General features: G+C 39.5%; 1 protein-coding gene across 2 annotated transcripts in view; it reads right to left on the reverse strand.

The window, feature by feature from the left end:
* bcl2l1 (BCL2 like 1) overlaps positions 1-25,897 on the reverse strand; it is a 31,178-nt gene extending 5,281 nt beyond the window's left edge. The window contains exons 1-2 of one of the 2 annotated variants that reach the window (XM_056448633.1): positions 25,755-25,897; positions 22,725-23,423 (exon numbers count right to left, since the gene is read on the reverse strand). In XM_056448633.1, the coding sequence (XP_056304608.1) occupies positions 22,725-23,297 (573 nt within the window). In that variant the 5' untranslated portion in view covers positions 23,298-23,423; positions 25,755-25,897. Of the gene's footprint in view, positions 1-22,724; positions 23,424-24,893; positions 25,066-25,754 lie in introns of those variants that run through there. The other variant, XM_056448636.1, reaches the window with a different exon arrangement.
* Between the last annotated feature and the right edge of the window lie 898 nt (positions 25,898-26,795).

Here is a 26,795-nt window from a genome sequence, read left to right on the forward strand (position 1 = left end):
TCATTTCAGCCAACCACTGAGCTTATTCAGAGTCCCTCCTCCTCAGGCCTTCCAATAATCCTCCTTCTTCCTGTCCCACGTTTGTCTGCGCTATGTTGCGTTCACACATTGTCCACAAGGGGGCAAGATTCACCACGTCTGCTTCAAAGACTTTGCTAACCTCATTTCTCAGCAGGATTCTGTAGCAACCCCAATTTTATTTGAAAAGCTGAAAGGGGATTTCAGGCTTTATAACATAACCCGTTTCCTCAGGGAAGACACACAAAAGTAGAGCACACCAACTCTAGATGGAGGCTGAAGTAACTCAACCAGAGCACTGCAGTAAAAAGCAAATACTAATAATGAAAATTAAATGTATGCATTCATTTCACACTACCTTGATTTCTTGACAGAAATGTACATTTTCTCATTTGCACCTTCACTGCAAATTCAGGGTCAATTTGATCGGTTTCACCAGCATCACAGAGGTATTACAGCAATGCAGTGATCAAGCTGAAAATATTCAGAGCATGCAGGCGATTACAAAACACACACAGACACACACACACAAGCTTCAGACGCCCACCCCTGTTTTCCACTCAAGAAGACTGATGTCATCCCCAGTCTTTCCCTTTGCCCTAGTTATCCACACAAGCTTGAAAATATGTGGAAATAAATATGGAGGACAGGATAAAATCATCCGAGACTTCAAAGCAGAGGTGCCCAAAGTAGACCCTGCAGGCTAAAGTTGGCCCATGGTAACCTATGGTTTGGCTTGTCATCCTATCTGAAAAGAGAGGTAGGACGATAGGGAGGTGGTCGGGGCGAATGCCTTTGGCAGAAATAGTCATTTCCAACTTAACGTAACCTTTTGTTTCCTTGTTTAATTGAGGAGCTACAAAAAAGGTAACAAAAATTAAATGTTGTAAATAAATCAGACTCTTAAAAATATAAATACCGTCACTTGACAGATAGAGAACAATGCACAAGACATCAGCAAGCAAATCAAGGCAAGGCAGGAGCAGCTCGACTAGTGTTTTCAGCATTGATCTCCATTGTTTGTTTATGCTTTTACTATAATAAATTGATTATAAAACGTTAAAATGATACTGCATCATTACTTAATATGTTTTAAAGCGACATTTTCTAGTCATTTAAAAATGTTAGAAAATAAATGAGGAAATTACACATGACAAATTTACGGTAATACGGTTTGGTATATTTAACATCCGCCCACAGCCCTCAATCAAGTTTGATTTTTGGCCCTTTACAAGAAAAAGTTCTGCACCCTTGCTTTAAACCCATGTACTAAAAACTACAGCATTCAACATTCACTGCAGAAAAGTGGGCTTTTCTTACAATAGTACAACAATGGAAAACAGAAGTTAGTTGCTTGACTCCGTGAATTGATTCCACCTTTTCTAGCCTAAAAAGAGATGATGGTTGACATAATACTGATATAAAACTGACTGATTGTTGCTCAAATAATAGATAGATAGTTTTTATAGAACAATTTAGAGGGTGCGAGAAATGATGGGCAGAAAAGGAGGAAATGGGACTGGAATATGAATACGACGCATTGGACTAAATTGCTTTGTGACCATATTAACACTAAGTAAAGAAAGCAATCAGTTAAGCTTTAAATGAAGAGCGTGAATCTCAAAACATCATACACAGATGTCATCAATAACCTAAAAACATTTTATGTAAAAGAAAGGAGAGGCCAAAAACCTCAACTGGATTCCACAAAGCCTTGGGTGGAGTTAAATCTATTATACTGTGTTTTAAATTGACAAAGAGGTGAGAATGAAAGGGAGTTGAATGTAAAGTAAGATAAGAGACAGTAAAAGAGTAAATGAAGAACATGTTTCAATTTGAAATGCGTGACAGGTGTACTCAAGGAGATTTCCACCTTATAAATGTGTACAGGAGGTAAAGGCATAGCGATTTACATAAGAACTTAGATCAATTTCATTGGAAATGATTTTGAAAGCGTGAGAGAGGGGTGATGGGAGTGGCAGTGACTGATAACGAACATGTAGTTCCAGAGCAGTGGGTTATCACAACCAGTGACGCAACTTATGACATCACAAGTCAAGACCAAAACTCAAACAGCTGACAAATACGACTACAAATATTATTATTTTATTATTATTTATAAAAGTAACTACAACATTTTTAGTTTGGCTTAAAACGCTCAACCTACAACATCCCCACAACATCAACAGCAATGTGGTCACTAAGGTTGTTAATACAGTCAAGTCAAAAGTTCTCAGACCCATTTCTTTTTAATTGACTCTGATATGATTCATATCCGTCGCATAAAGAGCGGGGAATGAATATGAAATGAAACCTAAAACCAAAAGTAGGAGTCATCAAACTTTTACCACCCCCACCTCAATCTGCACAATGCATGCGATTAGTTGTGCTGCTGATCACAAAACTGTGTGTAATTTGCTTCCCATGATTACAAAAACATTTTAGCAAGGAACATTTTGTGGGCGTCAGGGAGCCACTTTGAATATGCGGGAGCCTCCCAGAGTTCTGGGAGAGGTGGGATGTCTGGTTTTGTCCACCTCCCTTCTTCTGTCTTCATTATATTTTACAAGGAAGCCAAAATGCTCCAATACATGCAATTTGAATGGCTTTTCGAGTACGTCTGTTACTCTGCTAGCCATAATTGTTGACTGATTAACATGCCCTATTCAAATGAAAATGATTTCCTGCTGTCATGTATTACATAAAGCAATACTAGCAGAAATCATTTAAGAAAATAGTATTCTACTTCAAGTTAAAAACATTAGGCATTACAAACTGTGGCTCATGATCCGCATGATCACCTGCTATTCGTTGCACAACCTACATCCTACAGAGACTTCAATATCATACTAGGACAATGAACCATAAAGTAAACTACCGTTTCAGCACACAGCGAGAAGAAAAGTAAATATAACTTTGCTTGTGCACTTCCTCAGGCACGCCTTTGTCAGCCTTGGTTAGTTTAAACATGACCCATGTTGACCTCAGTGTCATCCTGAATGGCGGACAGGGAGGGCGTGCTACAGTCAATAAAGTCAGATGGGATCTGCATGATGCTTTTACATGAGTAACCCCTGCAGGAATGCTAACAGTATGACCTTACAGCAAAACGAAGCCTTTTGTACACACAAATTAGCGAAGATCAGTAGTGCGAAACTGTGAGAACAAGGTGGGAACAATGTAGATTGGTATGAGAGGAATGCGCTGCTTTGATCAAAGTCATAAATCTAAGGCATGTTAAGGCTTGCTTGCTGGCAGTAAGATTATGAAGTAACACACCACACCCCCTATAGCGTTTCATGCACAAGGCAACATGTAGGCAGTGTGAATTTGACAGACAGATCCAGGAGGCATGACTTAACCCTTCTGTAGCAGACATCGTGGCAGAGTGAGTAAGCAAAATATCTCTGATGCATAAAAATGCAAGAATGTACCTCATCGGTCCTTGTGTATCAAACAAGTTTAAACATCGCATTTTTTTAATCAGTGTTTATATAGGAGCAGAAGCCTGAGCCTGAATTAAAGGTGCAGTATTTAAGTTTGACACCCAGTGGTTGAACTAGGTATTGCATTCCTGGATCAAAACAAATGCAAGCACAGGTTGCCAGATTGAGGACCAACAGGAGCGAGTCTGATTATCGAGCCTAAAGGCTGATTTAAATCATGTTCTATATAAAGAGCAACGGCATGTGATGCACAGAATATTTTACATATTAAATGGAGTTTTTGTTCTAAACAACACCTCGAATTGATATATTAGAAACAACTTTTGTTTCTTGCAGCTGAACAACAGAAATCTGACAATGGTCACCTCAGGTAGACACCTCATGTGCTTTATTCAGTGTTAAATGCTAACAATGTGAGTTTGAATGCCATTTTACATGACATTTATTGCCATACTACTGAAAGCAGCAGCAGACAGTTCACCTTAGATCTAAAAAATAAAATAAAACATTTGAAATTGAACTAGGCGTCACGGTTCCGCGGTGGGTAGCACAATCACCTCACAGCAAGAACGTCACTGGATCGAGCCCCGGCTGGGTCAGTTGGCATTTCTGTGTGGAGATTACATGTTCTTCCCGTGTTCGCGTGGGTTTCCTCCAGGTGCTCCGGTTCTTAATTGAACTTAAGAACTGCGACTCAGTGCAAACTAACACATATCAGTGATTCAGCATGTACATTTAATAATGTTAAAGAGGTTTAATATGCATTTATTAGTTTATTAACCTTAACATTTCATGAGTGAGTGCATATTCTGTGCTTCTGAATGGCTGTATTTAAGTTTATGTGGTGTTGCATCTGGAGCAAACAGCCAAATTGCTCATGTCCTCACCTAGCGTGTTGTTAGAACACAGGGTTACAACGTAACCTGCTAACCTAATGTTAACGTTAGTAATATTTATATTATTTGCTAATTAATCACCTCATGTGGAACTTTAAATCTGCGTTTCATATCGGAGTCTGCTACTGTCCACCGGAGGTTGCATTTCGGTCACGGGCACATGCTTTGAGAGCTTATCAGACTGAACGAAATATGTGGTTTTCCAACAACGCAACGCAGGATGCTAAAATATAATTGGCTAAAGTGGCAGTGGGTGGGTTAAATGAACCAAAACAAAGACAGTGTTCCAGTTTTCAACGCAGAATATCTGACTTCAGCATTGTTTTCCAGATATTTATTATGGTATTTTTATGCTTTAGAAGAGTCCAAAACTTACATAGAGCACCTTTATATCTGTTCATTATATTAGATCAAGCGTTTAGGGTCAAGAGAATGTCAAATGGATATTTCATTAAAATATCTTAGAAAACAAACTTGGATATAGATTTCTTTACCAAACATTTTGAAATGTAAAGTCACTTTTAGTGGAGGGACAGAAATCTCAGGCTTCGATACAAATGTGACTTTTGAAGATAAAGTCCTGTGGGTTTGATCACTGAGGACTAAAACTGAAAGTTTCATATTGAAATGAACTATCCTTTTCAGCACTGTGTAGGGGCTTATTAAACCCATACCCACCAAAGCAGGTACAGCACATGTCCTGACATGTCTCTAAAAACACAGTGTAATAGTAAGTCTGACCATCATGACAGCATTTATGACTCGCCTTTTAAACAGTTCATTAACCAACATGACTCTTTGTATATCTTGCAACTACACCTTAAAAGATCCACTCCCAAACACCCACTGATCTGCTGTAGGTGTGACAGATTGTGTTTCTGTACAAGTGCCTTACTCTGTCAAGAAATCCTGATTTCTAGAGGCTCCAAACAACATTGAGGTTCTGCGAACATTCCCTAGAGATACTGGCTGCTAGGCAGCGGTGACTGTCAGGCATTTTCCACAGCCCTATCTGAACAAAGAGCACATACAAACCTGGCCTTACAGGAGAGAGTGAAACCAGGTGCAAGGTGCCTGCATTTTGTTAGTTAGCATAGGATAATATCCAAATAGAGGCCAAGAAAGGGGCTGATTCTGTTTTTGAAAGGAGCATGGCAGGAGAGAGGTACTAGAGGGGTATGAAAGCTGGCACAGATGACGAGAGGCGGGCCACCAAAACGGAGTCATCCTCACCACTATGTAGCTACGGTCACAATACGGTTACTGTTTCTCTGTTGACATCAGTGTATTACATCAAGTACGTCCAACATCCTCCTGTTAGAAGATGAGCAATTTGTTTAGGCAGTTATGAAAGGGCTGTACAGAGAAATTTCAGTTTGGTTCGGTGGAGTCAGAGCACTGGGTTTCTCCACTGTTACACCATCCTGACCCCCTAACCCCCTCAAGGCATTTGTGAAGCCAGTGTCTTTCTTTCCGGAACAGCTTGTTCTGTTTTTAACCAGATGATTGATACACACACACTTAGAACACAACACATCTAACACAAAACACAGCATGGTCACTCTTCTGTACAGAAGATAGAGAGAGATGGGTATGATGAGTCATGGTCCTCTATCTTCTTTCTCATTGACAATTCTGTTTCACCCTTTGTTTTTTCTTTTGCTTGGCTGGCCAATCACAATCATTTGAGAAACATTAGAAATAAATAATTTAGCAGTTCTATAAGTTTGTTTGTCAAACTGAAGAAAGTTGCCAGAAGCACATTATAAATTGTTATTTAAATTAATATAAATTAATGTAAATTGTAACATTAATCAAAAACGCAATGGCTTTTTTTAACAAAGCAGACACTATCTTTCTATACTTTCCGCTGTCGCCACTGGCTTGCATGGTTTGGGACCTGTAGAGCTGCACATCATTGGATTTGCTCATCAGTGTTTGGACTCTCAGTAGTGATTTTTAAACCACACTGAACTGAGCTCAACTGAACTGAGCTTAAACACTACAAACTGAACTACACTGTTCCTATTTACTATGACCTTTTATGTGAAGCTGCTTTGACACGATCTACATTGTAAAAGCGCTATACAAATAAAGGTGAATTGAATACTGAGTACAGGGTATATGCAGGAGCCCTAAAGGAAATTTCAATACCTTTTTAAGACTTTTTAAAAGACCTTCTCAGAATATTTTAAGCCCTCGTCGCCACTTCAAGTTCTAATCAGTATCAAACCTTTCCCTTAATAAACAGTTGCTATTAAACTGTTGTAGTTAAATAAATGAATGTTCAACAGAACTTAGATAAGCTCGGAGGAAACAAACCTTTAAAGAATAAATTACCAGTTGTTTTCAGCAACAGGCTTTAGCCACTGTTTAAACTCGACTTTTTCCAACCAGAAAAATACACACTTAGACCACGTTTACACTAATACAGCTGTGTTTTAAAATGGCATTTTAGAACGAAAACGATCCACATCCACACTGGCGTTTCACCTAGCATTTCTGAACAGGCCTCCACCCACTATACGAGTACCACTTGCTGAAAATGCACATCACGTGACCACACTCGCGCACGCACACACACACTGTCATGCGCTCGTCTGAGCTCTAGCTCCAGCTCACCGGATGCTTTGAGCAGTGCACGTCGGACAGCTTATCAGGATGTACTGCTGGATCGCGTCTCACTATAGTTGTTAAACGTGACATTTAATTAATCTTGTCTCTATCTAACGACTCTTTGGTCTTTTGAATCAATCAGGACACGTGTCCGAGTCAGTACACTGCTTCAATCTTTCGCTTTCGCGCTTGTATTTAATAATTTTAGCGAAAACCTCAGGTACTGTTGGTTGGTTCCTGTTGGTTGGGCACCTTTTACCAACCAAGTTTGTTGACGCCATTATAATGACACAGCTCACTGTGCCTATTCATGCCAGAGCCCCGCGGAAAAAGTGATTGACAGGTGATAATTTGTGTGCAACTTATCTTTATTTATTTATGATTTGGTTAGGGGTAAAACAAAGACCAAGCGGGTCAGATAGTTGAAACGGTCAGCTATGAAATAATTAATTTGTTATGAATTCATTAATTATTCATGAATAATTAATTCACCGACGTATATGACGACGATGCCATCGTCCATCGCAATGTTTCACATTAGACATCGTACGATGCCATTCATATGTTGTTTTGAACTACATGACAATTATGCATGAAACACATAGATTTTGGTTGTACGATTATAGTCTAAAGAATAATCATGGTTTCACGGTTATCACGTCTAATGTAAATTTAACCTTTATATTAGGTAATTATATAAATGAATGGTTCTTCTCATCTGCGTTCATAATCATTTTAATAATTTGTCTAACATAACTTTTGTTTACATTGCACAAAAAGCCATGCACAACTGTGAGATGTTTTCTACTCGGTGCGTCGGGAAGGCCTGAGCGCATCGCTCCGCTTGCGCGTGGAAAAGATGCAATATGTGAACGACCCGCTGCTATAGTTAATCCAGTACGCGTGCATATTAGCCTTGTATAAGCTCAGAACTTTACACTAGCGCACAGTTGGCATAACTTTGTTTAGTTCCGTGCAAAAGAAACAAGGCATTGAGAAGCCTTTAAGCTTAAGTATCCAAATGTTTTCGGCTGCTCGTGCCACTCGCCTAATGTCAGGTGACTCATGCTCTGCGCAGCCTTTAACTGCAGCTCTTGCTGTATTGAACAGACGCACGTCACTTCATAACTATAGCTGCCTTTTTTCGACTGAACTAAATTTATTTTTGATGTCTTAGCCACACTATTTGGAGGGCTGGAACAAACTGCCTCGTAGGCCAATTGAATAGCCCTGCTCTATGTTTTCGCTACATGTGGAGAGTCACATCACCTTCCCGCGTTTGTCGCAAATTGCGTGAAATCACCGGGACAAAGGAGCTTGGCCGGACGCACTCTGCCCGAATCAATCGAGGAAAATAAATATATTTATGCTTTTTTTGAGAGTCAGACACTTTGGACAAAGCTTGAACAAAATTTAAGACCTCTTAAAAATGGGATTAAGACTTTTTAATAGCTTTTAAAGGGCTTTAATTTTCTCATAAGTGATTTATCAACTTTTAATACTTTTTAAGACCCCGTGGACACCATGGGACACCACAGTTTCTCTGTATCCTGTCCCTGGGCTGTTGTCTGAAATAACCTTATGTGAAAGCCCTTTTTATGAATAAATTCTTTGTAACCATTTAAAAAGACAGGAAGAGTATGAATTTAATCCTGACAATCCAAACTATCATTTTCTGTAGTTTTAGGCCATCAGGTACCTTCTGACTAGGATTGTAATGATACATCGTTCTATATCTAGAAACCGCTAAATAATAATGTGCCAATGCGCATCGCTAATGTAAACAATATGATTTACTATTGTTTTATGAATAGTTTCACACATGGTTTTTCATTCACTCTATTTAGAAAGGAAGCATGTATTTTTAGATAAAACCAAGTGGCTTCTTGAGTTAAATACCCAGCATCCAAGTCTCTATGATATCCTAGATTCATATAAAGCTATGGGACTTTTTCTATCAGATTTTAATTAATCATTTAAAACAATAAACCTTGGACAGAAATAAAATAATGGTATTGTGATTACTGTTCTAAAATAAGCTTTTTTAAATGTCTGGTCAAACAAATGTATATTATATTATACTTTAAGAAATATTTAAAATATTTTGGAACTGTAAACATGTCAGGCTAATTAATTAAAATAAACATTGACTTCTATCTTCATTTAGTTTCAAAAACTCAGATTTCTTTACAACTTGAAAAGGCATCTTTGGATATCTTTCTTTTCTTTGGATATACAGTAAGCCACTGCACTGTTCAGGCCCATCATGCTTGCATGGTGTACAAGCGATCCTGTTTCCTGTATTTTGGACTGACCAGTAGCTTTTGATGTGGATTGTCCTTTTCTGCTGGAGATAACGTTGCCCTTAAAAACCTATAGTTGTATTAAAATAGTTGTGAAAACACACACACACACGCACGCACGCATGCATGCACGCCTTAACATATCCTGCAAAAACAGTATAACAGAAAATGTTGGCTTGAAAGCAGTCAACTTGAAAGCAGTAATCATCCCATGCCGAATCCCAAACATAGTAGGTTTATTCAAATCCCTAACCCTAAGCAATAGTAATAGTAATTCCTTGGAAGCAGCACTATTGAAAGCACCCAACCTGGATATCTACAGCCTGAGGCTGGCAACCAAACAAAGCAACCAAGTTCCTAACAGATGAGAGAACAACCTGGAATGTTAAAGAGGTTTCTGAGAATAACAAAATAGGCTCCCGGCCTGCGATACCGTCTGGCCTCTTTAAAATGCATTGAGCATGAGGGGTGAGACAAGAGAAAACCAGTGGGATTCTTTTCTGCCATGATCCTCACACACCAGGGTGAGCAGAACAAATACAGAGAGGCCGGAAGGGCAGGATTTCCTCACAATCGCTGAGGAATGCTAGACACCCTCATTTCTTTGTATAAATCAGCTGATATGAAACTGCTATGAGGGATGGAAAAAAAAAGCCAATTCCAACAGTGCAGCGTCAAGAATCAGCCTTGCTGTTTCCCTCTCAATCTCTGCTGAGTCATTTAGATTTCAAGCTGAAACCAGACATTTCCAGTCCATGATTGTAGGGATGGTGGAGAGAAAAGAGGTATACAAAAGAAAGACAGACTCAGTTAAACCATCACAAGGCTGTGATGTGACTGCCATGGGCATTTGAGAATTACAAGACTATTACAAAACTAACAGGAAGGTGAAATCATATTGCACCACTTTTTTATTTTTTATATATTTTTTAAGAGTAAAACAACAAGGTCAAAGACCGTGCTGGCCACAGTCACCGCTCCGATCAATCTGATGGTCATCATTTTTTAGTTCAGGTTGATCTCACTTGCTCCAAGAGGGCGATGCTGTGGAGGCACATGATTCACAGTAAATGGGATTTCTGATGTCAGCCTGGTATTTACCATTTTGATGCCAATGACATCAGCAAACACTTTCATGCTGGGCAAACATTTATTATGTTGTCTCTCTCATTTTATAGGGAGCAAGTGTCTCCCTTTATGGCCTGTGTGGGTTTAGTCGTTCACACTCTGAGTCACTATCTTAAATGAAAAAGATATACTGGAATATGTACCTTAAATTGGACTGGAAATCCTTCTGGTTAGTTTTTATCCTGGGATTAATTAATAAATAAATGTTAGCACCACTTTTAACCAGCTTTAAAAACATCAAACGTGAATTGTGTTGCCAAATTTACAGTGAAACAATTCAATGGTAAATTGTTAAGTAGTTTACTGACAGACAACAATTAGAAACTGCCTAGTCTCATTAATTATGTAGTATTTTAATAATTACTTTATTCGAAAAAAGGGCCACCAACATTATAATTGTTTTAAGTAAATTTAGAGAGTCATTGAGATGTTCTAAACATTTGTACACTAATCCAAATACAGGAAGAAGTGTCCTTGATGTTTCCCAAGCACAGAAATTTGTCACCTTGAAACCACTGTAACATTGGCCTTGACATATGAGGTTTTCAGAAATTCTGTTGCTTTATTCTGTTATTGTACAGTTTTAAGTTTGGACTTTATCCATTCCCCTACATCCAATGTTCCTAATTACAGAAGTCTTTGCCCTGAAACACCATCAGTGTTTTGTTATGTAATCGTTTAGTGAGAGGTAAGGACACCTGGGGCCTGTTTCAGTAAGGAGTTTCAACCAACTCTGAGTTTAAACTTGAACTCTGACCTAACTCAGATCGGCTGTTCTGAAACCGAACACTAGGGTAAATCAACTCAATCAACTTTGAGTTGACCAACTCAGAGTTAAGCGCGCACACCGCAACTATAAAAAGGCATTATCAATTGAGCGCAGATATTACAAGTGACTATGGCAACAAGTCAAAGACAAGCCATTCTCGTATGTGACTTTGTTCTTTGTGTAACTGAAATGTAGGCAATAACTATGTTTCCTTTCAAATATATTAATTAAATTTATGTGCAAAACTGGAATATCGCATAAAAGATGCAAATAAAGTGTTTCCATTCAATAAATTAAATAGAACAAAATCACTTCCTAATTAACTGCCGCCAAATATCAACAGTAAAAACAGAATTTACTGCGGTAGAAGAAGCTGTCAATCTTTTCTTTATTTAATAAATGTACTTGCGCCTCAGAAGACAATGCTGATACACAATGAACGCATGGTGGCGTTTGAAGCCATGAGACGCAGAGAACAGACGCTCCTGACACTGCAGATGCTCTGAAGGTCATTAATAATATACATTAACACTGAAATGATTAAGGCGTTTTAGAGTGACCAAAACAACATTTGAGATGGTTTATAGTGAGCTCAGCCTGCTGGTTTGTCCATTCACACACATTATTCATCATCATCGCTTATAACAAACCTTTTTTAATGCACATACTGGAATTTGTTCAGTAAAAGTATTTCCATTGTAGTTTATGCGCACCTTTTCTTATCGAATAAAAGTTTAGTTAGCTTCTCAGTTATGAGCATGTTTTTTATGCGTATTTTCAAAAAGTTATGTGCATCATGACCTTTCCATCAATCGTTTTCTATGCGCACATCCAAAATGAGCATTAAAATAGGTGGGTGGAAACGTAAGGCTAAGGCGAGAAATACCGCTTCGTCTCTAAAAAGAGGGAGGAGACCGACAGAAACTCAGAGTTTAGAGAATAAAACCTGCTCCTGACCAGGTTAGGTTCACAGAGTAAGTTACCACGGTAACTGACTCGGAGTTAAAGTTACCTCTCTTTCAGAAACAGGCTTGACTTACCCTGCTTTCTCTAGTTTGACAAACCTGCCATTTTGAAACGAAAAACCCAGAGTTTCTCTCATTTCAGGATTAAAATACTCAGATTTTTCACTTAACCTCCTTTCTGAAACGGGCCCCTGAAATGTTAAAGGAGTCTGTAGCTGACAGCAAAATAAGTTCCACTAAACCCTTGGCCCAAATAAAATTTAGACCACATCCAATCGGATAATAGCATGTAAAGTAATCCAAGCGGCACACCTCCCCATTTTTTAGGTCATATATTTGGAGGATCTGTCTGTGGGAGGTGTCCTTTGTGCTCGCCTGCCAATGTGTCCATGTTTGTGCGTACCATAAATGAATTAAAGAGAAGATTAATGAGTCAGGAGAGTGGGGCTCAGACTCCAATCTGTTCCGTATCTCACCGGGGAGACATCACTATCAGCTCCCATTCTGTCAGGCAAATCCCAGTGACACACACAGACTCCATACGTCCACATACATGCAGACCAAAACACACATGCAGCCAGATTTACCAGTCTCTGGCCTAAACTAGCTCTCACAGGCAGACACAGGCTCTAGGGATATTTGCCAGGCTGCAAGACTTATGCATATTGGATGGAGTACACTAGCATAAGAGCAGTGAATGATGCATGCATATACAAGAATGGTGTGGTGCCAAGATATAGTCATGCTTTGAAAGTAATAAATGCTGTACCATCTAATAAATGAACAAATTAAATCAATCATGAATTGTGTGATGACCTATTACATGTATACCTTCTATAAAAAATAAATAAATCAAATCTAAGCAGTACAAAACTAGCAATGGTCTTAATTGGCAGATGAAGAACAGTAATACGATTATCATCATATCATTTTAGTCATTTGATTTGAAAAGTAAAACAAACTGATTTTATCAAAGTCTAAAGGAAAAAGAGTCATAACAACTCACAGCTTTTAATCAGAGAAACTCTATCAGTCACTTCAAAATGTCTGTGACTCCATCACAGCCTTTAGTCACAACCGTCTCTAATCCTACTGATAAAACCTTAAAATTTTCTCCATAATCTGATCTCAAAACAACGAGCTATATGGGAATGAGGGAAAGCTGGGTAGAAAAAAGAAGGGCTTTATTGGAGATGGAGAGAAAGGGATGGTCAGATTTTAAAACAGGATAAATAATGAGTGAGACAGGAGGAGGAAATTGCTCATGACCTGATTTTCCAGCATAAGCCAGTTCAGTCAGAGCAGAGCAAGTCACGTTGTGTCCAGAGTGGCACAGGCCAAAAGCTGATTCAATCTCTACCCTCCTGCTTCTAATCTGATACCAGCCAAGCATCACACACTCAGACTGAGTCAGGTACTTCTTTTAGCTCTACCTCCATGACATCATCTCAAAACTACAAACTCGAGATACATTTTTGCAACTTTTAATTGGTGCTTGAATGTACATAAGGACTTAGTGATATAAAAACCTAAAATTTCAAATTATGCCAATTGTATAAAGAAAAAAAAGGACATGACACCTGAAATCAAGAGATGATTAACCCTTGGATGGAATGCAATGGTGAGCATGAATGCCATCTGGAGAAGTAAGGATATCAGCACTGCAACTAAAGCAAGGCTAGTCAACGCGACCGTCTTCCCCATAGCAACCTATGACTGTGAGACCTGGATGATCCAGACAGATAGAAGATCGACGCCTTCGAGTTGTGGTGCTGGAGGAGACTGTTGCGCATCCCGTGGACAGCGAGAATCACCAACAAACAAGTCCTAGGGCGCATCAAGCCAAAGACCACACTGGAAGCCCATTTTGGCCATGTCATGCGTAGCAATTCACTCGAGAAGGCAGTCATGCTGATAATGGTCGGTGGAAATAGGAGGAAAGGCCGCCCAAGAACTCGTTGGCTCGATACTGTTAAATCTGATACCAACATGAGTATGCGCAAACACAAAGAAGCGGTGATTAATAGAACCGTGTGGAAGGGAATGGTCCACAGAATGACCGAAAAATCAACCTCGATTGAACGGATAATTGATTGATCAAGAAAATTGAATATTAAAGTGGTCTTGGTGGCCTTTAGGGTGGCCTGACAGATCACTGTAGCTCCCTCAGTTTAAACAGCAGCATCAAACTAAATTTTTACAGTGATATGTTTTTTTTATTTTATTAAATACCCTAAAAAATATGTTACTCAATATACATATGACCCATTCACTCTGCATGGCTTTAGGTCTTCTGTGCAACACATTAAAGGTGAAAGCAAATTGCTGCTTTTTAAAGTCGTAATTCTGTCAGATGAACAAAAACTTTATTTGGCCCACTGCCCACTTAAAGGTTAGCAAGTCCTTTCAGTAGGCCATTATTTGTGTTATTAGGGGCTAATTACAGTGTGGTTCAATGATGCTGGCTAATCTTGACCAAAGAACCAGGCTTAAATGCGCAGGTCACTCTTCCACACAATTGAATTACACATTGAGAAGGGTGTATGGAGATTTTCAATTAGCTAAGAGAAGCGAAAATGCAAAATCCACTGGAGCTGAAGATCACACATGCACACAAGCATGCTGGGAATAATCACAAGAACATGACAGAAAAGCAAATGTGGTAGGATCTAAAAATATGCTAGGTGTATTTAACACTTGGGTGAGAGGAAAAAAAAACAACACTCAAATATGCTTCAGCATTTAAAGAGACAGTTCACTCTAGAATTAAAATCCTGTCACTTATTTACTTACTGTCTTATGGTTTCCTACACAGAACAACAGAAGAAAAAAGTCGGATGCTGCGGTTTTCCCCCATATATAATGAGTGATATTTTTAAGCCCCTACTGGTAGCTACATGGTCAAAAACATTTATCCTCAATCCATCCCTCTCTTATATTTGCGTTGCTAGGTCCCCCCTATGACCCTGGCACAATGGATCAGCCCAACCTTCCATGAAGGTGAGGTCGGAACCCCCCCCATTTCCCCCCGCTTGTGACATAAGAGGAGAGTACTAACATAGTGCTAGTCCTATGCCCCATCCCTCCCCCTTTCTGGGTCTTGCTGGTGACAAGGCTGCTGGAACAGACTGAATCACACCATCTGTTTACTGCCATTTTCACTCAGTCAGTCACACACAAACCAACACACACATAAAGCATGTTCATGAAGTCAAAAAACTGAAGTTACCTTGCAAAATATTCCAAAGAAATTATTTTGATGCAGTAATAATATTAGGGATGCACAAATCTGCACCAAAAGGTCAGGGGTTAACTGTGCCTTTGAGGATAGTAACTTGCAGCACAGCTGACAACTAGTAGTGTACGAATGATTTCAGTTGCCTACATAACATCTGGACCAGTGTCTCCACTGCTGCAGTCAGTGTGTGTTCACAGCCAAGTTCCTCACCTGGATGCTGCAGGCGTGTATGTGTGTGTATCCGCAGCTCCTTTGTTTAAGGCAATCACATGCTCAGCGTGTGCTATACCTTCAAATAATCGGCCAAATTAGAGGCTCATCCATGAAATGGAAGAACAATGGCGACATTGCATTTAAATCATGACATGCGCAGTCCAAACCTAGACACAATTGACCAGGAGCACAAATGCATTCATATAGTCTCCCGTGCGATGCACAGATGCAAAATGGGCGGTGCTGATGTATTGGAGCTTGACGAATGTTTGTGGGGGGTGTGCCACCAACACGCATGGCCACCGCGCCTGCCAAATCAGAGATGATCACTAAGGTGAAGGGATGATGGATGGACGAATGGACACAGAACAAATGGGAAAGAATGAAGGGGTGAACGGGGACACTAACGGCGGTGACGCGGGCATGTTGTTGCATGTCTGATCTGCAACACGTCCACCCACGTGAGACCGAGGGAAAGGCGGGGGAGAACGACGAAAAGAAAGAAACGGAGAATCGAAAGAAAGGAAGGACATGAGATGGAGGCGGGAGAAAAAGTAAAAGTGATGGAGGATGGGGAGTAGGGGGTGGTCCCGTGGGTGTTCCTTCTGCAAACATGACAGACAATAGGACAAGGGTGTGTGTGAATATGGTATGTCCATGCTTGTATTTGCATGCATATACCTTTGATGTAACACATAGTAACAGCCCTACGTCACACAAAGACTTCTGTTGTGGTGACAGTGATGAACATGTGATAAAGGTGGGCCTTTGTTTATCAGAAAGCATTAGCGCATCACTGCAGTGTCTGTGTGTGTAAAGTACAGTAATGTGTGTGATTAATGATTGGTTGTGTTTGGAAGTCACTATTCTAGTTAGGAGCAGAATGATAGTGAAGGAACCTCGCTGGACGCTAATGAGGGTTTCACAGGGACTACTGCAACTCTCTCTCTCCCCAACACACACACTAAAAGAGATATAATGAACAAAGCAGGTGTAATAAGAGTGAATAAGTATGGATCCACCCCCTGCTGTGTTGTTATTTTGCCTTCCAACTACCATCAACTGCAAATAATTTATTCTGTACTAGCCTATCAGAACAAAGGCAGTTACCCTAAGTACATTGACATATAATTCAAGCCTAATTGGTAATATCCCCACCCCCTTAGGCACAGGACTCCAATAGTGGTGACTAGAGCACTTATTGATGTCAGTCATTCCTCCGTAGAGTAAGAAAAAAAAGACAGAATGCCTCCCCCATGAGTTCTTTTCCAGATAAAACTAAAAATGTAAGAGTTTCCTGTACTACTTATTAGAGCTGCATGATTTTTTTTGTTGTTGCTTAAAATCAAGATCACGATTTTATCACGATTCTATGGATGTAAAATAAAGGTTAATATGAGTAGGCTATTGTTGTTATTCTCAAATATATGGTAAAACAACAACAATAATAATAATAATAATAATAATAATATTAATAATAATAATAATAATATCAGGCCTAGGTGTAGGTCTACTGTTAGTTAAAATACAAAATTTTGAATAGACTTGGAATGGTGGACTTGAACAGACTTTAAATATGTCCTGGCTGTTAATTCACAGTAACGTGAATACATCAGAATACAATTAATCATAATTCTAAAGTTGAATTATTATGTCATTGACCACATTATTAGACCATTTTTTCCCTGGTAAAATAAAACATTAGTCATTATCAGATTCCCTCTTGCATTATATAAGCTAGAGTAGTTATACTGACCCAGTAAACATTCATTCTCATGCACAAAACTTTGTGTTCGCTATGAAAGAAGAAACATATCAAATACTTGTCGTAATCATAACTTTAAAATGCAATATGATCATTTAAATGATGCGCATGCTTTAGATTTCACTTTCACTGCCAGGTGTGCTCATGTCATGGCTGCAGCCACTTTAAGAAATAAAAACATACATGCAAATCATATTTCCCACGCGGCTCCCAAACGATCGCTCTGTGAAACAAACTGACCGTTATTTACAACTTTATTACCTGCTATTCACAGCATATGCAGGTTCTGTTCACTAAAGTAGACATCATTGGCAGGCACACGTGCATCCTTTTGGTAGTAAACAAACAGTGCATCAGCTCATGTGCGATTTCGCGGCCGCAACTACATTACATTAAGACAGAAATGACATTTTGGGGTGAATTATATCTTATAAATACAGTATATGACACTTAACAGCATTTGGAGGTGTCCGTGATGCTGAGCGATGCATGTAAACAATGTGAAGAATTGTGCGACTGCCTTTACGTATCTCTCCTCACCTTGAATATATAATTGGCTGAATCGTAGAAAAGCAGAATTAAAATTGTGTGTGGGGTCGAATTAAGATCTCGACCTTTTTTCGATTATTTGTGCAGCCCTACTACTATTCGAAAGCAAAGCAACGCTGCTTCTGAATGTATGACACAAAAATGAGTGACAAGTGTAGTGCTATTATAGAACAAATGAGCTCATTTGTTTAGTGAATCACAAGCACATTATAAACTAGTCCAACTCCTGAATGACTCTAAAGTTAAAGCTGAAGTTGACTAACATGCTGTTCCTGTAGTATTGGTTTTCAAAATACTAATATTACTATAGTATAAAACATTGTTAAATAGCTGCAAATTACATTTTTTCCATCAATTGTTTTTTCTTTAATTTACCAAAACAATTAATAGCCAAGCAAGACTTAAATGACTATAGTACCTGATGGATACCCTTTAACATGTAAATTAAGGAACAGCAACTGAAACTATGATGCAAAGAAAGACTCAGTGCGAGTGCACCTCAGGGCATTATTACCGTTTCACAGCACTTCTCCCCAAGCAGCGAAGGGACTACACAGAGTAATAACACAGCCTGATGTGCATGCACTGTGATACACCTGCATCACACAGCTGCCATTCTCTGCTTAACTCTGTGTAGTAGACAAAAGAGAATGATACCAAAAGTTGGTTGAAAATTTCTTTGTGTGGGATGCAAGAAAACCCACAAGCTACCAAAAGTTTGAATATGCGAGAAGTGTTGAGTGAGACAAATTTAAAATGGGCATTCCCTGCTTGCAAGGGGACACCCCTGCCTGCCACCCATTTGATTTCCTTTTAAGTCTCACTACAAAGCAGAACCTGAGAGGAATAAATAACACGAGAACCCCCCGCCACTGTAACGCTTCAGTGTGTGGAAAATATTCACCAGAGAGACTATCCTGTTCGACCGTGAAATTGAGCGTGCATGTGTGCTTATGCGTGCCCCCCGTCGACACAAAGCGCAGATGAACTGCACTGGCCTGATTGAGACAGAGCATCCGAAAGACAACCACTGCTGAAGTTCAGCTGGCAGACTACAATTGAAGTGATGGAGACAGAAAGGGTTGAGTGGGAGTCTACAGAAGGACGGCCTACATTCATGTACCGCATGCACGTCTGCCTATTGTCAAAACACACAGACCTCATTTTCCTTCCCCACTGAGGAAGTGACATGAAGAGCACACTCCAACAATTTCTGCTCAAGACGAACCAAAGGTGCAGCTGGGTGCAAAACCTCGGGACGTGAAAACTCAAGTATTCATTCATTAGCCCACTGTTGTGTCATTCAACTCTTCAAACCCCACATGATACCTGATAACTTGACAATTCTTTTTGTCACAAAAAAGTATATTATATTAAGTACATTATTAAACTAAATTCATAGACGGCTTTAGGACTTTTATAAGTTAATTTTTCCAAAAGGAATTAAGCCTGAAAATCATGAAATAGTTATCAAGGTGATAATCTCATTAAGATGAAGATCTCAACAAAAGAGTTGACAAATGTTGGTGTTGAGCATAGATATTTACATTAGATGTTACCTACCCGGTTGTTGTCTATTGGAAGGAATGCATCAAAAGAGCTGCCATTTTAGTACAGGGTAGCGCTCCTTTGAAACGAATGCAGGACCAAGGTGCAGTGGAGGACTGAGCCATTCAGTGCTAGAGATATATACATAAATGTATGATCGGGTGGTCCATATGCAAATATTTTTTTCAATTAGGAAAATTATAATTTACATCACTTTTCTACATTGATGGATGAGTGACTGCAAGGGCATTGCTGACAAAGAGCGTGTTGGAGCCATTTCTTTCTTTAATTATTATTATTATGTTTGGACTAAATGGGTTGGTTGGATGATACGATTATTATTATTATTATTATTATTATTATTAAGTTTACATTTGATAATTATTGTATTTAGATTTGAGTATTTTGTATTTTGTATTCGTATATTATTCATGTATTCAGGTATTAGCTTTATTGTTGTGATTTTGTGAATGAAGTCTTTTATTCTGTCAAAATTGGGATTTAAGGAAGCCAGGTAGTAGGTGGAGTAGTAAGGGGAAGAGGAAACAATTTTCAGACCGTGAGTTTGTTTGTGGTGACAGGTGCTACAGAGGAACAACGAGCTATTTCACTGATTTGATGGCACAAGATGTGATAAAATAAACATGAGAAAAAGGATTCACAGCGGACTCACGCGTCATTGTTTACCCTTACCGCGATAGCGGCTAAAGCAATAATGCCGCTACATTTAAGTCTGAAAATTTTCCACGAGGAGGCGGACACAGCCCACGTTAAACGAGATGACCGGCATTTGATGTGGATGTCTGCGGCTGTACTGCACGGAGAGATGATTCAGCGAACAAGTTCACTTTATTAGGACGCTGTATGACTGTGCTGTACCGTGTACAGTGTTTTTGTGTGCATGAAAATGTATTATCCTCCCTACCTGTTAAACTCGATTTAATCCATGTCCTGAAACACTTCCCCTCTCCTGCTTACACTTCTCATTCTAACAGAAGTAGCGATTAATTTGTGAATGAATCTCTGTTATGAACTACTCGTTCACTTAGCCGACAATAATACCAGTTTTTAGCACCGCGGCATCTTGTCATATTTTATTTACATTGTTTGCTGATTTTATTCAACAAAACTAGCATAAGCGGAGTATTTAGTGCGAGTTGGTGCTACTTTGCCTTATGGTGAATTCAGTAAGTGACTGTATTGTCATCAATAACATTACTCGTTTAGTACAAAAGTTCGCAACTTACACAAAATGTAACAAACGAAATATTACCTACGAAATGTTCTGCCTTTATGATTTGTTTTCATGTTACTACACCAGTACACAGTGCTAAAGTCCAGCATCCTCACATTGGCACACTGTCTTGACTAGTGCAGTTGAATGACATTTGTTGTGGGAGCACTGTACAAATGTGGCAGCGCTATTGACGCATGCTCAGGCCCGTATGCGATATCTAGTGTATGTATCTATGGGTCTTGAGAATGTCATTAAAATCCTTATCAAAAAAGTCTGAACATTTTGTTTATGTAATGAAACATTAGATACAATGTTCATTTAAAATTCAATTAACGTGATAAATATTATACAAAATGTATTGTAGATTAGTTTAAGTTATAATTTATTTGTCTAAAACAGCAATAAACAAATGGTTTGTATAATCTAACATTTTGCTTATCCAACCAATGGCAAACCATCCAAATTTGCTTATCCATCCAATTTCAGAGATTGCTTTTGTCTATTATGTGGCCTTATGTTTTCATTCTTGTGGTCACATGACAAGATCCAAATTTAGATAAAATGACGTTTTGACTTTTGCTTTCTACTTGGTTCCGGATTCTTTGTGCAATCAGACATCACAAGACCGCAAAAAGGAACGTCGGTGGAGGAAAAAAAATGCATGCCCTGGAACAAAACAAACAACATGCACAGTTCTGTACATGTACACATTGGCAAATGAGAAGTAATATTCAAAATGATATAAACAGCATTAACAAAACCAGTCTGCCAATCACAGCCTCTGTTCTATGCACCAACTAATAAAACAGCAGTGTTAAAAATGACCTTTTCAATCCACTTCCATATCTGACTCCCACTACACACCCAATCAGATCACAGCCATGATCACAAAGGGAAAAGGCTGACTTGGCCAGGACCTTTCCATTACCTGCCACCCGTCCAGTCTCTACATAAAGAAGCGAACCAGCACAAAGGATTTTCACATGACTTTACTCATGCTCGCCTTTCATCAACTGGACAGCTGACCAAGGGGGAAAAAAAAACAACAAAAAGACTATAGATAAAAGGAAAACAATGAACTACCAGAGCATCCCCCTCTATTTTCAAAAATATGTGCTCATCTCCCACAAAAGTTGGACTCTGTTCTGTAGAGATTTGATTGAAAATTAAGACTATGGAGATCAATAATGACCAGTGGCTGTGGCTCTGCTATCTTATCTACCATTCCTTTCCCCTTCACAAAGTTACAGCATCCCCGCCCAGGCCCAAGAGAAAGGCAGGCGCTAAAAACAGCCCCTCTCTGGACCCAAGGGAGCTAGCAGATTTGACCATGCGAAACACACTCTTTCATCAATAACATCCACTTTTCCTGGAATAATACAGCCTTTTAAAAGCTTCACACAAAACCCCAAAAGACAACAAGTCTAGTAGGGACATAAACCTTTAAATGAATAGTTCGGCTAAAAATTAGGAATGCATTGGTCAATACCAATAACTTTTAAACAGCTATTGCGAAGCCAGTAACTGATATACAAGCTGAAAAATTAACCTTGATATGAATTTTCTAAGTCTGATTACAAAATCAAATAACAAACAAATCCAGTGGATTTTTTTACTCCAATGATACATCTATATCTTTCCCCAAATCATTAACAAATTGCAATGGTCCTCTATGACATCTTGATATAAAGCATTCAAATATCTTAACAAGATTCTATTGATTGATTAATTTAGATTTATTTTATGATACATTTGGAATTTCAATAGGACAGAATAAAATACCTTTGGGTTTAACCCAAGTCTGGTTAGTTTGTGACAGAATGAGGGTCAAAAAGCTTATTTTTTTTAAAAGAAGGAGACTTACCTTTCAGCAAACCTTTTTACATCAAGGTTGCCCATATAGTTTGTTTGTTTTTTTTAATTCTTTGGAAAGCCTTTGATAAACAGGACAATTTGACACCATAAACATACATAAAGGCAGACTGAAGAAGACTAGGAATGTTGGTGAAAAATACAAGTAAATTTCCACTCACCCATCCTCCTTGGCTTTGGATCCAGGGCTGAATATGGTTGTCTAGGTAGACAGTCATCCATTCTGCGATGCGTCCCACTAGCGGACTCATCTCCTTCTCCACACACTCGACGCACAGAGCCCCTCCGAATGCGAACAGCCCCACGATTCGGCCCCAGTTGACACCGTCGCGGAACACCTCATCCATCACGCTCTCAAAGCTCTGGTACGCTGTGGCGGGTGTGATGTGGAGCTGTGAGGAGAGATCGTTGAATGCTCTGGAATAGCGCAGCTCAAACTCGTTGGCAGAGTCACGGAGCGCCTCCTTCACTGCGTCTAGACCCCCAGACCCATTTGTCTGACGCTGGGGGGATGAAGCAGGAGACTGTGGTGGGGTCCCAGTGGAACTAGCGTTCGTTCTGTTCATGGTGCCATTAACAAGGGTTGTCGTTCCTGCTGCCCCCTCGCCATTCTCTTCAGCCCCATCAGTCCGATTTGTGTCTTCTGTAAGTCCAATGTGGTTGCAGGGGTAGTTCCTCTGCGAGAGTTTATATTTGATAAAAAATACCACCAGTTCTCGGTTATAGTAAGACATAATTCTGGTCGTTGCTCGTTCTCCGATGTCTAGATATCCACTAGCTGGTTCTCAGAACACAGAGCACACCCTTGCGTCCTGCTCAGGCTTCTGCCGACGCTCAGGGATGGTGCAATGGCTCATACCCTGTGGTAAGACAACAGTGCAATGAATTGATCCATAAATACGCAATCATCTTCACAAACAGGCAGAGGAGGGGGGTCAGGGTGAAACTTTGGAAGAGGTTAAGGGGCACTGAAGATAAACAGCTTTTTTTTCACCACCTAAAACCCTCTTACTTAATGAAGAGCTTGATCAAAGGAACAGATGGTAGCCTCTCATCACCTGCCTCCTATGAAAAACATGGACAATTTCCCCTCTCCCCTTGTCCAAGACAAGGCTAAATGTACACTGACCTTGACATGAGTGAATTTTAAACAGCAGGGGGGCACAAACGGCCAACGTGGCTGGAATTATGATTCCCTCATTTAAACAAATCCATAACGGACCTTCATTGTAGTGCCAGAAGAACCAGCCAAGAGTCCCAGACAAAAGATTCCCCAAGGTGTTTTTCATTAGGGGTGGTTTTTACAATGTTTGCTCGGTGTGCTTGTATCACTAAGCTCTCTTAAACATATAGAATAGTTTGGAATGATTGATTATAGTATAAATTTACACAGCAACATTTAATTACAAACTCCAATCAAAATGATTCATTATTTCGAGACAACTCCCAATTTAAATAGGCAGACAGACAAACAGACAGACCGAGACACGATGACTGACTGACATACAGATAAACTGATCGTTGAGGTGTAGAGATTTTCGAAATGTCTAAATTAAAGAAGAAATAGATTAAGGGCAAAGTTTGTGCTGAATAAGTCTATTTGAGTGCATGGGATGTTCACGCGCTGCATTATCTGATAGCTCGTGGGAAGAGCGCGAGAGTTCTCAGGAAACCCTGGATCAGCCAAAAACACGTGCTGACAACAACGAGGCTCAGAGCACAACACATGGCCATCTCAACGTAACGTTGGCTCAGTGTGTGGCGTGAAAATCACAAAAAAACAACAACACTTCATCGTATTTTTTATTACACTTACTAAGAAATGACTCACTCTTAGTCCCTTAGAAATGACGCATATTTTCATCATCTTAAATAACAACCACAGCCTTTTATTGAACACGTGTAATGTTATGTATATTCACTGATGTGGAAGCACGTATTGATGTCGCTGGATTGATCGAGGAGTGAATAATTATTCTAATAAAGGCGACACGCGGTGTGTTTACAAACACCAGGTCAACTCACACAGCACAAACACATTCCTGTATACAGCAGCAGCACATGCGCGGCCACGAGAGTGTATGGATGCCATACCTCCCAAACACATAAACACACGAAGCTATTCCGCCTTGTTTTATGTTAGTAATCTCAAATAACAGCGTTTAAAGCTTACACGAGACTGAAGCAAAGATATTATCGAGCATTTTGTTAGAAATTAACTAACAGACAAGTCTTACGTTAACATTTTTCTACTTTATCTTAAGTTATCGCGCTTATTGACAACGTTTACGATAATGACAACACAGAGAGCAAAAGAACACTGAGCTTACCATAACACAATCTGCTTACTCTTCTCGTAGATTAGTCAACCAAGCAAACAACCCCTCGGAAATTTAGGATAGTTACAGATTAAGCGAGAAAATCAAATAGAAAGCGCGGCAGATCAAAAGTAATACTGTATGTTGGGAAAAAACGAGTAAGTGCTAGATATTTCTCTTTAAGGCAGACCTCCCCTCTCTGTGATAGGATATAGGATCACCTACATGCGTGACGTGACCAGCCATTACGTAATAAGGCTCCATTATGGGCCCATAACAGAGGCCGTGCGGAAACAACCAGTCAGTTCTGTTTGGGAAGTAACAGCAATACGGATCACTTTCGGAGAGCTCGCGCAGAATCAACCGAGCACGAGAAAGCGCTTATTAAAAGGGTCAAATTCATAAATATTAGCCAAAAACTCAAATATCCCAACGAAAATCACAAGCAGCTGGGAAGAGCTTCCCAAACGTCGCCCTGCTAACGTTACGGAGAAAGGCTGGATGCGGATTATTCTAGATTATTCTCCTGAATCAGTTTAGCATAAATGATTCACGCATGTGAGTATAATTGGACAGCCCATGTATGTTTCATTCACGAATGAATGCGATGCATTTCTGCACACGTTACAGTCACGAAAACCACGAGCAAGAGAGCAAATTAATAACAAGCCCTATATAATTAATGGTTCTTTCCTGGCCAGGAATGCGTTTCCTGTAAAATCCAAGTCAACTACGTCAATCTTTCCTCCCTCGGCTAGCTAGCCGCGTAGCTGCTAGCGTCATGGAAGATGTGTTGGCTAACCGTGGTAACACAAAATCGCTTGTAAGCAGCTGTAAAGATCCACATTCCCATCGCAGAACCTTTGTACTTACTCGGATATTTGAGAAGGCAAATTCGTGATGTCCCGCATGATCGACGTGGGTGTTCGTCCTCGGTCTGTGCGGAGCCGCTGTCAGCAGCGCATTCAGTGCAGCGAGCATTCAGCGGCGCAGCGCTCACTCAGTTCCGCCCCTTCAGACTCAGAACTGCTCTTTAAAAACACGGAGCAGTTCATCTGCCTGTGCTGGACTTTTACTGGAGTTGGATTTTACTCACTCCAAAGTCCGTTAACTAAAGCTTTGAGTCATTTGAAAAGCAACACATTTAGTAGATATAATTTAAAGCGTTCATTGAGCGAAATTCTGAAATCTAAATATTAACCTCGCAACTTTTACACGTTATCTGTCACCGATATAAGTCCCCCTCGTCAGATTTCCTTATCTGTTCAATAATGTTTTGTTCCGAACACTTGACAGGCGTTATGAATGTTAATGTTATTAACCGTAAATGGCTCGCGCTCGTTAAACAAAGAGTGGCAGAATTACTATGGTAACCTTTGTTACCCCCAAACGCGTTTCACTGACAGCGACACCACGTGGTGTATTCAGGTCTCCCCGTTACTAACATCAGACAAGGCCTTCATTTTTTATCTTCAAAAAAATGTATTGCCTAATGTTTAAAAATAAACAAACATCACTTTGAATCATATTACTTAATGCAAAATAGAGTTTTTTTTCTCATTATAACTATTGCAATAAAAACACAATCACCTTTATAACACAGTGGAGTTGGAATAGTCAAGCAGAATCTGCCTTTGCCTTGATTTGCTTATCAAAGTCCTCTATTTGTCAGGTGACAGTATGTACATTTTAAGCTAAATCTGATTAATTGACACAGTTTAAAATCACATAGCTTCTCATATGGGGTGGCAGGCCAAATCAAATGTTACCATGGGCCTAGTTTGTGCATCTCTGCTCTATAAAGACTCTGTCAAAGTATAGACCTAAATCATTATAAAAACTTAAAATATTTATTGTATAATCACATATTATTCATTTTATAGTTGACAGAAATTTCTTAAATAAGAAAATGAG

The sequence above is a fragment of the Danio aesculapii genome, chromosome 23, assembly GCF_903798145.1.
Source record: "Danio aesculapii chromosome 23, fDanAes4.1, whole genome shotgun sequence".
Taxonomy (NCBI): domain Eukaryota; kingdom Metazoa; phylum Chordata; class Actinopteri; order Cypriniformes; family Danionidae; genus Danio; species Danio aesculapii.